Here is a 13,401-nt window from a genome sequence, read left to right as displayed (position 1 = left end):
TCTTAATTTACAAACAAATACTTTCATGCTAGTAATATTTATTTGACAGTAACATCTTAAAAGAAAATACCTGAAAACGTTCACTTGTTTTGAAATTCCAGCAGAGATGACTACCAAAATATTTTATTTTATGCCTAAAGAAATTTTTAAATTTATATAGATGATCAAAAATTGATAGCAACTTTAATGTTTTAGCATTTATAAATATTTAAATATATGAGAACCATTATGTACCTAGACATTATAAACAAATTTACTGTGAAAAATACAACTTGATTAAATTTAACTAATATTATACCATAGATACCTTAAGAGGATGTCATGACTGTATGTCTTGTGTTTTTTACATTCACAAGTAACATTTAGAATCTAAATCAAGCATCAGATTCTTACTACAATTTATTTATAGTTCCCATATAAGAACAAATTTACTTATTATCAAATTTGTAGAAAAGATTTTTTACTGTGCATACATGAAGTTATTTATTTTTTATTTTTTATTCTTTAATGATCTAAGATCTTTAGATACTTAAATAATTAATTTATTCAAATTTGTACCATTTTGCAATTTAAAAATCACAGAAAAAAAAATGTTTGCTCCAGTTTACATAATATTTTATTCTACACATTTGACTATAGGTAAATTATTGATATTATCATTTTATTTCAAATATTAACTATAAACAAACTATAGTAAGAGTATGATACCTAATCATGTCATGTGTATTCAATAAAGGCAACACAAGCAGGTACAAAGTCCTCTTAATGCACCTATATTTTTACCTGAAATATTGCAGGAGCTAATTTTCCGGATAAAGTGTCTTCTTTTCGCCTGGGTGGTTTTTTATTCAAAACAAGTGTAGTTATTCTTAACAGAACATTTAATAATTGCTCCCTGTATAAATTAAAATAATAATGTTTATAAACTATTAGAAAAAAATATTTTTAAAATACAATTTGTTATTTATTAGGTATTTAACATTGATACTACAACTTTTGAAAATATCTAAAATATATATATATTCTACTATAACTTGTTGATTAATATATTTTCAATTTAAATACATTATAAAAATATCAATGTTCTTGTCATTAAGTAATCATACACCAAACTTTTAAATTAATATATTATTTTATACATTCTGACTTAAAATAAATAAATTAAATTTCTTACCAAGTTTTTAAAGACATATATGTATGCATGACCATATATCTATAAATATTCAAAACTCTTTTGCAGGTATCCACTTGTTCTTCCAATAACATTGGATACTCCGTACCACTTTGAGCCACAAATACATGTAATGCATTTGTCATAAACAATTGAATGACATTCTGGATCATAAAATTAATTTATATTTTCAACCATAAAAATGTTTACATTTACTTTTAGTTATAACAATACGCCTAAAAAATAATTAAAAAAAAAAAATACCTGAAATCCTGCTCTAATATCACCATATTTTGGTTCATATTTAACTGGTGAAATTTCTTCTGTATTATTCTAGACAAAATTCAAAAAAATGTTTACTTATATTTTAAAAATATATAATTAATAATGATCTAACTTACATCTAAACTAGACATTTGTGCATTTGTTCCATCTGGATCTAACATGAAAGGAGGTTGTTGAGAAACCTGTATAGTGGACAAATTTTCCCAATTAATATATACATACCATTATTTAAAATATACATACACTTAGTTGAATCCAATCTTTATACACAGCAATAGTTCTTCTTATTGCCATGGCCCAACTAAAATTCAATAAAAATGCCTGGCGAAATATTTCATGAATTAAATTCACATTTTCTCTTGATTTGTATAAAGTATCCCTGACAATTTCAAAAGCTACTAGTTGAGCTTTATCTCTATAATAAATATTTAATATTATTAACACAAAAATTAAATTAATATACATTGTGGTACAAATTTAGAAGACACCACATACAATGTGATGTATAAAACACAGTCTCTTACAAATATAATAAAGTAAATTTATGTTCAGCTGTTCTCATTTTATATTGTTAGCTAGCTTTAATATTAGTGCGAATTGACCTATAGCTAAACTTAAAGGTAAAAACATTATTTGTATTCTATGGTTGGATTTTTTGAAAAATATGAAAAATATTAAAATTTAAAAATGGTTATAATTTGTTTAAAAATTAAAACATTACAACAAACTAATGCAGATTTTCTTCTTATTTTTAAATTTGATATTTTAAAATAAGTTAATTCGCTCTAATATTTAAACTAAAAATGACAAATTAGAACTACTGAACACAAAATGATTGTTTTTTGTTTGTAAGACTGAGACAGTCATATGAATGTGACGTTCTCTTAACATAATAATAATAATTAATAAGTAATTTGCTTTCATCTTTTAAATTACCCTATAAATTTTGATATCAAAGGAATATTTGGGTAGTGTTTTTGTTTAATATCTTGAGTGTATCCAGCAAGCCATTTTATCACACAAACTCTACAACTACTATTTGCATCATTTCTGTTTTGATTAGAGCAATCTGGTAGATCTGAATATAAAAATAATTTTAACATTTTTAATTTCAACATTTTATAATAAATTAATGCTCAATAATTAGTATTTGGTTTGTACTCACCTGTTGTTTGTTTATAAACATTAGTAGCTGTGGAATAATCCGGAAAAATTGCAGGTAAATAAAATTGTTTAAATTTTTCAAATAAGTAATTAAAACAACGTCTTTGACAGTTTTTCAGATCTTTCCACATTATCCGTGGAACCTGTAAATAATTATTTATTTATAGTTTTAATTTCTTCAAAAATCAAACTACCTATAATAATATCTAAAAAAATACCTATAACTACCTATAAAAATTGTCAAAATAATACATAATATTAAGCTAATAAACAATTGTACACAATATGTATATTTTTACCAATGCAATTACTCAATTTAATTTATTTTCCCAAAATTGTATTCCATCCACATGATAAATAAAGATAAAATGTGAATACGTGTAAAAAATGTAATTTTTCACCTATTTTAATTTATATATTTTATTTAAAACAATTTTATAAGACATAAATGTTACATAAGTGTTTATAATTATTATTTAAATATTTAAATATTAATATCCACTATAACAACTTTTATAGATATTTATCATGGTTCATGAGCATCCTTCAACTTATTATGAACAATTTCACAAGTTTTAATCAATTAAAATATTTTCAAAACCAATTAAAATGCAATGCAGAACACTGAATTGAACAATTATTTTATAAAATTAATAAGATACCTAAGATTTTAAATTTATTATGTTATTATAGTTTAAGTTAAAAACGAATATATCATTGGAAGAATATTTGAATATGATAGTAGAGTTTTATGGAAATTGAATTACATTAAAAGTTTTATAAATATTTTTATTTTACTTACTAGATATTTATTGAATTATAACTTTCTTATTATAAATACATTTCAAAAGTTTAATGTATTACATTATAATTTTAAAATAATGAAGGTGATTGAATGTATTATAACTATGTTTTATATAAACAATTGTTATTTATTATTAAGAATGTATTTATATTTATGTTTAGATAATGAAACTTTACCTAGACAGAATTAAATATTATATTAAACATTTTTTTTATCAGGTCCGGTATTGGTATTAATAAATTTTTTTACCGAAACAAAATAGTAATATACTATGTTTTAATTAGGATATAAAATTGATATAAAAAGATTTTTGAAACAACACTTGAATGCAACCTAATATATAAGTACCAATTAAAAACTTGACATTACTGAAGTAGTATCAAAAGCTATACTAAGACACCATCTTAGTTATAAAAAGAGTAATGGGTAAGTACTTTAGAAATTGATTATTATATTAATTAATTAATGTACATTGGCATTTTTATATTAATTAATATTAAGTTACTTATAATATGTTGTTTCTGTCTTATCTGTCTTACTAATGAATAACATGTAAATTTTAAATATTTTATACTAAATTACTAACAATTAATAAATAAATAAATTACTAAGATAATAAATTAAAATACCACAAAAATACATTATAGGATCTAAGATAAACACATTAACTAACCATGAAATTTTATAATATATCAATTCACTCTAATAGACTAAATTGCATTATTCAGATTGTAAAGTTTGCTATGTTATGCACGAGTATGATAAAGACAAGACAACACATGCGGGTATAATGGCACATAATTCTATATCATATTTTTAATTTTATGTAATATTGTCAGTAGCATATTTTCAACCATTTCTTGAGGAAGGGATTACTTTTTTTTAAAAATCATAGAGTAACTTTTTATTTTTGTTCTGGGAGGGGAGGATTGAACTAGAGAACGTCGTCCCCCTGCGTAAATACGCCACTGAATATTGTTGTACTAATTTAAAGCCTTTCTGTTAAAAAAATATGTTTTGAATGTTAAAAATTATTTAATTATTTATATTAATTTTAAATATGCATTATTGATGTGGATTAATAACAAATAATTAAAAATAACTATTTATTATATTTGTAAAAAATTGTAGAAACAAAAATGTCTGTAAAATACTTTTTAATTAAAGTTTATTCTATGATTTAAAACAAGTACATTTCAGTTTGAGTTTATTAAATATATTTACCTATTTGTTAAATATTATATATTGGTATTTAAAATTTTCTAAAAAGATAATTAATTTATATAACTTATATTAAAATGTAAACATTTTTATTATTTTAAAAATGTATTATCAGTGTGCTAATAATTATAGTAACTAAGTGTAAGAAATTATTCAAACTGTACAACATCTATAATAATTCATAAATTAGTGTACAATTAATATTATCCCCACTATAAACCAAAATAAACAAAATGACACTCTATAATAGTTTATAAGCTAAATATAATAACAAAAAGATTTTGATAATTAAATTTAACAGATTTGTAAATAATTACTTGGAATCATGATATTTTATATTTAGATATTTTTTAGTGATGTTTGTAAAATATTCTAGGTACGATAAAAATTTGTTTTAAGAAATTATGAAACTAAATACATACAAAGTTTGACTTCACATATCTGTGCATATTTGTTATATTTAAAAAAGGTATACTCAAAAGATTAAGGTATTTTTAAAGAATCTTTGCCATTTTGTTTCATCTTATAGATGTATAACATATCAAATTTATGTTCAGCAGTTTCAATATTTAATAGTAAGTATGCTTCAATAACTGCATGCACAACTTAAAATAAATTTAAAGATGTCATTATTTGAGATTTCTGATAGATTTTCAACACCATTTTAATTTTTAAGCAAATTTTAAGGAATTGAAATATTACAATTTATAATTAGTTAAACCTAAATTAGAAATTTAAATACCATAAAAACCCCCATTGGAAAAAAATAAGCAATGGAAATAGCATTAAAATAAACGAAATGTTTTAAAAAGAAAATTATGTAAATAAAATACCATTATAAATGCGAAATTTTTAAGTATCTAAGGCTTATACTTTTTGAATAATAACAAATATTTAAAATCGTTAGAGCATAAATCGTAATCGTTACGCAATATCGTAAAAATTTGAAATCCAGACGCTCTTAACATTTTTTCCTAAACCGCTTCGAGTTCTCTCTATAGCTATTTAAAGGAAAACTTATGGAAAACTTTGTGTTGAATTATTTAGCTATAAATATAAACACATAAAATTTTATGATTTTTTAACTACAAAATAACTTGCAAATTTTCGCGATTATGACATATTTCGTAAAAAATTTAACTTTAAACGATTATAAAAATAAATTGTGACAACAGATTTGATTTTTTTTATTACAATAAGAACAACTTATGAGTAACCTTGTATTAAATTGTCAAGTTATTTTGAGCACCCTTAATGTTTTTATCGACACTTAGGTACACTTACTGACAACTCAGAATAATCGAAAATTTCAGTTGTCTATAAATAACTCAAAAAAAGTTAAAATATTTTTACCGTGTATAGATAACGCTAATATAAACATTTGGTGAAAATTTCAAGTATTTACAGAGATAAATTTTTGAGTTACAACTAAATTATAAAAAAATCGATTTGGTCGAAAACTGGTTTTGCGTAAAAATTCCGTTTTTCCGTCACTTTTTTTGTTTTTACCAGATTTTTTTTGAAAACTATTAAATAAGTTTTATTTTTGACCTTTATAATGCACCAAGGATATTCACTTTGCCATCGGAAACCTCCTTCGAAATTTGAAATTGAAACATTATTTCGATAAGTTATGCAGTTATGGTGTACACCAGAGATTCCCAACAGGGGTGCCGCGAACTTTATTTAGGGTTCCGCAAAATTATTTAAAATATATTTTTTATTATATTATTTATGCAATAATAATTAAAAATAAAAATATATAGTTAATTTTCAATGTAAAAATTTGTTTTATAAAATACAATAGGTGTATATACTATATACCTACACATCTTACTATTTTTTTATATACACATGCACTGATAAATAAAATCAAATTAGTCGATAGGATACCTCCAGATTTTTAGAAAATGACTAAGGGTGCCGAGAGTCAAAAAAGGTTGGGAACCTCTGCTATACACACACAAACAAAAAAAAAAACACTCTTCGTTGTAAAATCAACACATTCATTACTTCGTTCAGAATCTAAAAAGGATGGTCAAAAGGATAATGCTCTGCTATACAATACGTAATAAATGGATTTTGAACATAGAGTAGGTCACTATAATGGATATATTAAATTTGAATCCTATGATAGGTATCATTGATTATGAAAAACGATTCTGAACGGAGATGATGATTTTGTTAGCCTAGGACAAGAATGGCAAACCCATGGCACACGTTATTATGGCGCGCAAAAAGATTTTGTGGGCATGCGAAGATTTTTACTATAATATATTATATAATATTATAGGTAATAGGTTAACATATTTAAAAATTTTTTTTACAATAACATAACACACAATATTGCAATATAATAATATAATATTTTTCATGGCACGTTCCCTAAAAAAAAAAAAGGTAAATTTTTGGCACATAGTGTACAAAAGGTTTGCCATCCGTGGCCTAGGATATATTTTTCATTGGGTGGTGAAAATAGTAGTGTATGTTTTTAATGACCAGAATATCCCAAAATTAAATGAACAAAAAATACTTAATGAAACAATTAATGTATGTTTCAAATTTTTAACTAAAACAAAAATCTAAAATTACTTGATAGTAAATCGTTATTTTACGAGTTAAAAATTTAAACTTCAGATAATTTTTTATTTGCCAACGTTTAAATTCATTTATAATTATTGAACACTAAACTTATGGAAATTTTTTTATTAAATTTTCAACTCTTAGCTACTTTCACAAAATTGTTTATAAATTTTTAACTACAGAATAATTTGCAAATATTCATGATTTTGACGAATTTTATCAACATTTGAACTTTAAAAGCTATAATGATAAAAAAAATGTGTATAAGTATTCTTATAATTTTCGAATCACTATAAGACTAACTTATGAGGAACTTTTTATTCAATTTTCAATTATTTTGACTAGGCCAAAAAATTTTTATCGATATTTATAAAAAAACCTTAACATAACAGAATATTTCAAATGACTATAAATAGCATTAAAATAAGCGAAATATTTTGAAAATTAAAACATGTAAAAAATATACCAAACTAAATAACCGGTGAAATTTGCAAATATCTACGACTTATACTTATTGAATAAAAACAAATATAGAAAATCATTTGAGGATAAATCGTTATTGTTACGCAATTTCATAAAAATTTGAAATTCAGACGCACTCTTAACATCTTTTCCTATTAAGCTTCGAGTTTTCTCTATAGCTATTTAAAGGAAAACTTAATGTCGAATTGTTTAGCTTTAGGTACAAAAAAGGTACAAAAAGTTTTATGAATTTTGAATTACAAAATTACTGATATATTTCGAAAAAATTTGAATAATAAAATATTAACTGACTAGTATAGTTTTCTATAGAAACATTTTGTAATTTATAGTTTTTCACTGCCTTATATGTATTTTCCTAAAAAAAAAAAGAAATGAAAAACATATTAAAGTCAAGTCAATACCTCTCAATTACCCCATTCAGTTTAGAATACATAACCATCTATTCAAACTAGAAATTAAAATAACTCAACAGATCAATGACAACTATTTTATACATTTTTTTTAAGAAGTACAATAATGGGAAGTTTACTTTAGTATTAACATTACATTTAGCGTTTTATATATGCATAGTTTATAAATGATTTTAAAGTAGGTACTAGGTAATAATAATAATATTTATTTTTATTTTATATATTTTTGTAAATATTAGTAGGTATTACTACTAACTACCAAGTTATAATAGACTATAAAGCTAACTTAACAAAATAATTTTATTTTTATTACCCAAACTATTTAATTTTAAAGTTTATAAAAATCATAAACGTTCTCAAATAATAAAATAGTGTATTAAGTTATAAATTTTCACTAACATACGTATGTACAATTATTTGGTGACTGTCTTATATAGTCATAAGCGTAGGATGGTCAAATTTGTTGGGGGGGAATTAGGCCTTCCCGGGGCGGACATTAACGAGTTTTTGGGAGGCTATGATTTAAACTGGGGGGGGGTATGATTCAGACTGGGGGGGGGGGCTAAGCCCCCCGCTAACTACGCCTATGTATATAGTGTTTGAATGTTCTACCTAGATTTATTTATAAGGGTCCTTTTTGGATTATGTTAGTGTTTTTTAGGAAAAATTTTTAGTTGTACCTAAACAGAAGAAAGCAACAATATTAACAGTTATTGAAAATTAAGTAAAAATAGAGACAAAGGGACATGTTTAAAAGAATTATACTAGCAACATTGTAAATCATCAAAAGTTTTTTTTTTCAGTGTAATTAGAGCTGCAATAGCCACATTACTGGTTATCAAATATTATTAAGTCAGGGATTCTACACCTATTGTATTCAATTATTTTTAATTATAATACACTATGTATATAATATTATTATCTATATTAGTTCTATTATTATTTTTAATATTTATACATGAACTATAAATAATCAGTTATCTGTATAAACATTGTTTTAAAATTACATAAAGCAGGAAACAGTTTACAAAAACATTATGAATTTTCGTCACTAGTTGAATGACAGTCGCGACTCTAATTTTACTGGCCACACTGTAATAACCCATGTACACACAAAAACTATTGGAGAATTTTGGCATTTGTAAAAACATTAAAAACTATTATAATATAAAACTATAAATGCAACTAATTTATTACATCTTGACTTATGAGCAATTAAATGAAGAATGATAAATTGGTATCAATCAATAAAAACAATTAATACTTTAAATATTTTGATGAAATATATGTGTTAATGTAAAGTAAGATAAATCTTAAATATATTTAATGAATAATTTGTGTAATTAGTAGAATGCATCAAAATATTAAAAATATGTATTATAAAGAATAACGGTCAAAATAATTTTTATTTCTTTCCATACTGACTTCTAATTTCTTTGTAAGCAATTATCTATTGTCATTGTTATTATTTATTAAGTAATATAATTAATAATTTTTTTCTAAATACTTTGTTTTACACAAGATAAATGATAAATAGGTACATTAATTATAATTATTACCTGATTAACCATTAACTCTAGAACGGATTCTAAATAATATTTGACTACATCATCTGGTTGCTTTTCGCCCATTTGTGGTGCGTATAAAAGGTTAGTTTCTACAGTACCAACTGGACCTAAGCAAAAAAAAATAAACATTTTAGTATAAATAATATTGCTAATATTATTAACATGTGACTTACTCCACAAATGTTCATGTAAATTAATTGAAGATGAATGGTTATTCCAGAGTGCTGCCAACCCAGGATGTTCAGGTATTGGACTGGAGAATCCAGGCACAAGTGTTGCAAATATTGCATGCACCGAGTCAGGTGCATTGTGTCCCAAAATTTGATACCATAAAATAAAAAACCTGGTATTTGCCACAAATTGTAAAACACACAATTAAAATGGATCTTATAAATTGATTTTATGTGTGATAAATAATAAGTAATAACAATAATTACTTAATTCCATCACGTCTTAGCCGCCATGAATTTTCTGGATGTAATAGTTTGGTTATGATCATGCACATACTGTGACATTGCCATCTTTGTGCTACAATTTCTGGGCATAATGTTAGTACTTTTTCTAATATTATTAGAATAGTATCAAGTTCATCTCTATGAATTTTAGTTACTATAAAAGACATAGAATAAAAGATATGAATAATAACATTAATAAAACATGTATCAAGTAATTAATATATTTAACATTAAAAATAAAAATAACATAAAGTTGTTAGATTAGCTATCTTAAAATATATTAAAATACTTTGATGCTCGATGATTCATAATGGAAACATTAATTTAATCGAAATAAATATTATAAAAAATTATAAGTTTGACTTTAAAAACTTTGAGAGGTAATAATTTAATTTTGTTAGGTACTTTTAGTTTTTTTTATTTAATGTTAAAAAATTTCCAAAAAATTATTTTAAACAATTAAAAGTTTTTTATAATATGTACTATAAAACCAACAACTATCAATAAAAAATAAAAAATAATTATCTACCTCTTTGTTTCAAATTGGCTTCAACACTAATGAAACTTTCATAAAATATTTGATAGATACTGCTGTAGTTGCTTTCGAACAAAAGTTTAGATTCGTTTTCGTCACTGTTGTCTGAAACAATAAAAAAAAAACGCCATACACGTTATGACATGGTTTCGATCGGAAAACGACAAAAACGTTACTAAACCCAAACAGCGCAATATTGTCGGGTAAAGTCGATGTTTTCAAAAGCGCAAAACGTACCGAGTAAGAATTTCAAATGTTTGAATCTCGTGGCGGTGTCTTTTTTCGGGTCCAATATCTTGTGTGCCGATTTTTTCACGTCTGTTTGTACTTTTTTGCTAAACATTTTTCGGCACGCAGAGTTCTAACATTGTTTTTGATCGATCCAACGTGTCGTCCGAAGTCGGTGACACGGGTCCATCGGTGGTGCACGGGACACGACGGACGAGAAACGGTGTCAGTAAATGACGACGGTTTATTAAACTGTTGCGACGGCGATCCGGCGCGAAGCGAAACTGTTGCGACTCAGCAAAACGCCGCGAAACGATCTATCGTCGGACGGAGGACGAACACCGCGGAACCGTACGTCATGATCGATATATTTTGCGCACGAAATACCTACTGCCGAACTCTCGATCGCTATCAAAGTGTTTTAAATTATCAAGACGTGTTATCAGGCGATAAATAATAAAACAATAATAAATAATACTACGACATCACCAGTAAGTAAGTAAGTAGTTGTTGTAGTAGTAAGTCGTCGTCACGGACATAGATAATAATTATCTATATGCGTTGTTGTCGTACGGCGCGTCGACGTATTCGAACGCTGACGGAACGTTCGGTACACCGTTACTATGGTCGATGTGTACGAGTACAACAACTGCTACAGCCGCGGCTCCGATATACACTGCCTACACGATATGCACACACTAAGCACACAAAACTGAAAACAATATAAATTATGAGGCGACCGACTATGATCGAAACGTACAAAAATATCAGAAAATTTCAAAGGAACATAATTTTATTTATTGTGTAATTTTTTTCAAACGACGCTAGCCGCATTGTTGTAGGATTATCAATGGCATTAATCATATGCGAGCCTAACCTATTCAATATCATATCTAAATATTTATTTAACACCTATTTATTACCTATTACACCTGTGAATGTATCTGTATGCCCGCGACTGCGGAGTGTCTGACTGAATATTATTATCTTTTGTACAATACGTATTTAATATTATGATGGTTATAGGCGTGTTACGCGATGTAAGAATGAATAATATCGTTATTATGACGTCCCAAAAGTCTCGAGTGGATTGCTTTTGTCGAAACCGTAATAATTACCTATACAATACGTCGTTAATCTTTATAAATTACTATATATCGTATAGGTAAACTACGCGTTTACTCTCGAGTACCTACTCGCTTTTTCTTACCTATTTTTTAGTTATTATAATATAATATATTGGTGGAAATGGTGGGATGCGGATTGCGAAACGTTGTACCTACGAGCGACGGGCGCGTCGGTTGCGCATTCGGCCTACTTATGATTATATTATTATTAAGGTTTAAATCCAAACTGCTGTGTGTGGTTATATCACGGTTTATGATTACTATAGCGATATCAATGGCCGAGAATTTTAATGAATTAATCTAATGACTGTATCGAGAGTTTTAATTTTAAAGCAAGTTATGAACTTTTTAAACTTGTAATACTTTTAATAGTTCTCCTAATTTAAAAAAAAAAATTAAAATTTTAACTATTATAAATGTATATGAGATTCCTTGAGGATTAGATAATATTCATACATTCGTGTTTAGTAATAGGCCAATATCTACACATATTAATATTAAAGCTAACAACACAAAATCGGTTACATTATGCTGATTTAAAATGTATATTATATTGTTGCACGAGGGTCAGAGAAATGAAATTCAAAACAAATAGATCACTGATATACCTATAGTGACATTTTCCTAAGTATAAAAAACATACTAGGAATATCAATAGGTACACATGCACATTATATTATTTTATATAGTGTTGACTGTTGAGTAGAATGTAGGTATAACTTACTCAACGAAAGGTAATAAGAAAAATAACATAGAAGTGCAAATTGCACTGTGAAATTTACGTCCGTTCATAAGCAAAAATAAGGCAATTACTTCCATATAATATTATAGCTCCTTCAAATTTATATCGAGTTCTATTCCTATATGGCTACATTGTTTCATTTCATCCTATGTATACCTATTAGGTAGGTACCTATAATAAATGTAATATGCAATTTCAATTTTTTTTAGATATTCAAGTTTCAATAATTTTAATAAGAATATGAGTTATGACAAATATTGTATTAAATCTTCAACCATAAGCTATAAAAATTGAATATTTAATTAATTTTGAACTTCAAAACAATAAATTAAAAATATTAAAGATTTGATAAATTTTAACTTCAAATACTGATATAAAAATTCGTGTCCATATATTTTTAAATTACTATAAGAACTGCTTTTCTGAGAATCTTGTATTTAATTGTCTAGCTTTTTGATCGGGCCTAAAAGGGGTTCGTAATTTCAGTATAAAAATTTTTAATAACAGCAATTATTTTTACTATCAATAACATAATAGTAAGTAATGAATAAATATTACCGATACAACTGTATAATTAATATTTCATCCAAATAGTATAAAATTGCCCTTTTAAAATATAGAATT

The 13,401-nt window shown here is 25.4% G+C and overlaps 1 protein-coding gene across 3 annotated transcripts in view; it reads right to left on the bottom strand.

The window, feature by feature from the left end:
* The window catches only part of LOC114128314 (ral GTPase-activating protein subunit alpha-1), a 30,699-nt gene extending 19,108 nt beyond the window's left edge, over nucleotides 1–11,591 (bottom strand). For all 3 annotated transcript variants that reach the window (XM_027992794.2, XM_027992795.2, XM_027992796.2), the window contains exons 1-12: nucleotides 10,918–11,591; nucleotides 10,675–10,785; nucleotides 10,128–10,299; nucleotides 9,864–10,033; nucleotides 9,682–9,797; nucleotides 2,622–2,763; nucleotides 2,393–2,534; nucleotides 1,700–1,871; nucleotides 1,573–1,638; nucleotides 1,436–1,504; nucleotides 1,175–1,335; nucleotides 784–895 (exon numbers count right to left, since the gene is read on the bottom strand). In XM_027992794.2, coding sequence (XP_027848595.1) covers nucleotides 784–895; nucleotides 1,175–1,335; nucleotides 1,436–1,504; nucleotides 1,573–1,638; nucleotides 1,700–1,871; nucleotides 2,393–2,534; nucleotides 2,622–2,763; nucleotides 9,682–9,797; nucleotides 9,864–10,033; nucleotides 10,128–10,299; nucleotides 10,675–10,785; nucleotides 10,918–11,023 — 1,539 coding nt within the window. In that variant the 5' untranslated portion in view covers nucleotides 11,024–11,591. The remainder of the gene's footprint in view (nucleotides 1–783; nucleotides 896–1,174; nucleotides 1,336–1,435; nucleotides 1,505–1,572; nucleotides 1,639–1,699; nucleotides 1,872–2,392; nucleotides 2,535–2,621; nucleotides 2,764–9,681; nucleotides 9,798–9,863; nucleotides 10,034–10,127; nucleotides 10,300–10,674; nucleotides 10,786–10,917) is intronic.
* Between the last annotated feature and the right edge of the window lie 1,810 nt (nucleotides 11,592–13,401).

This window comes from Aphis gossypii, chromosome X (genome assembly GCF_020184175.1).
Source record: "Aphis gossypii isolate Hap1 chromosome X, ASM2018417v2, whole genome shotgun sequence".
Taxonomy (NCBI): domain Eukaryota; kingdom Metazoa; phylum Arthropoda; class Insecta; order Hemiptera; family Aphididae; genus Aphis; species Aphis gossypii.
This window is presented reverse-complemented; position numbering and strand designations above follow the sequence as displayed.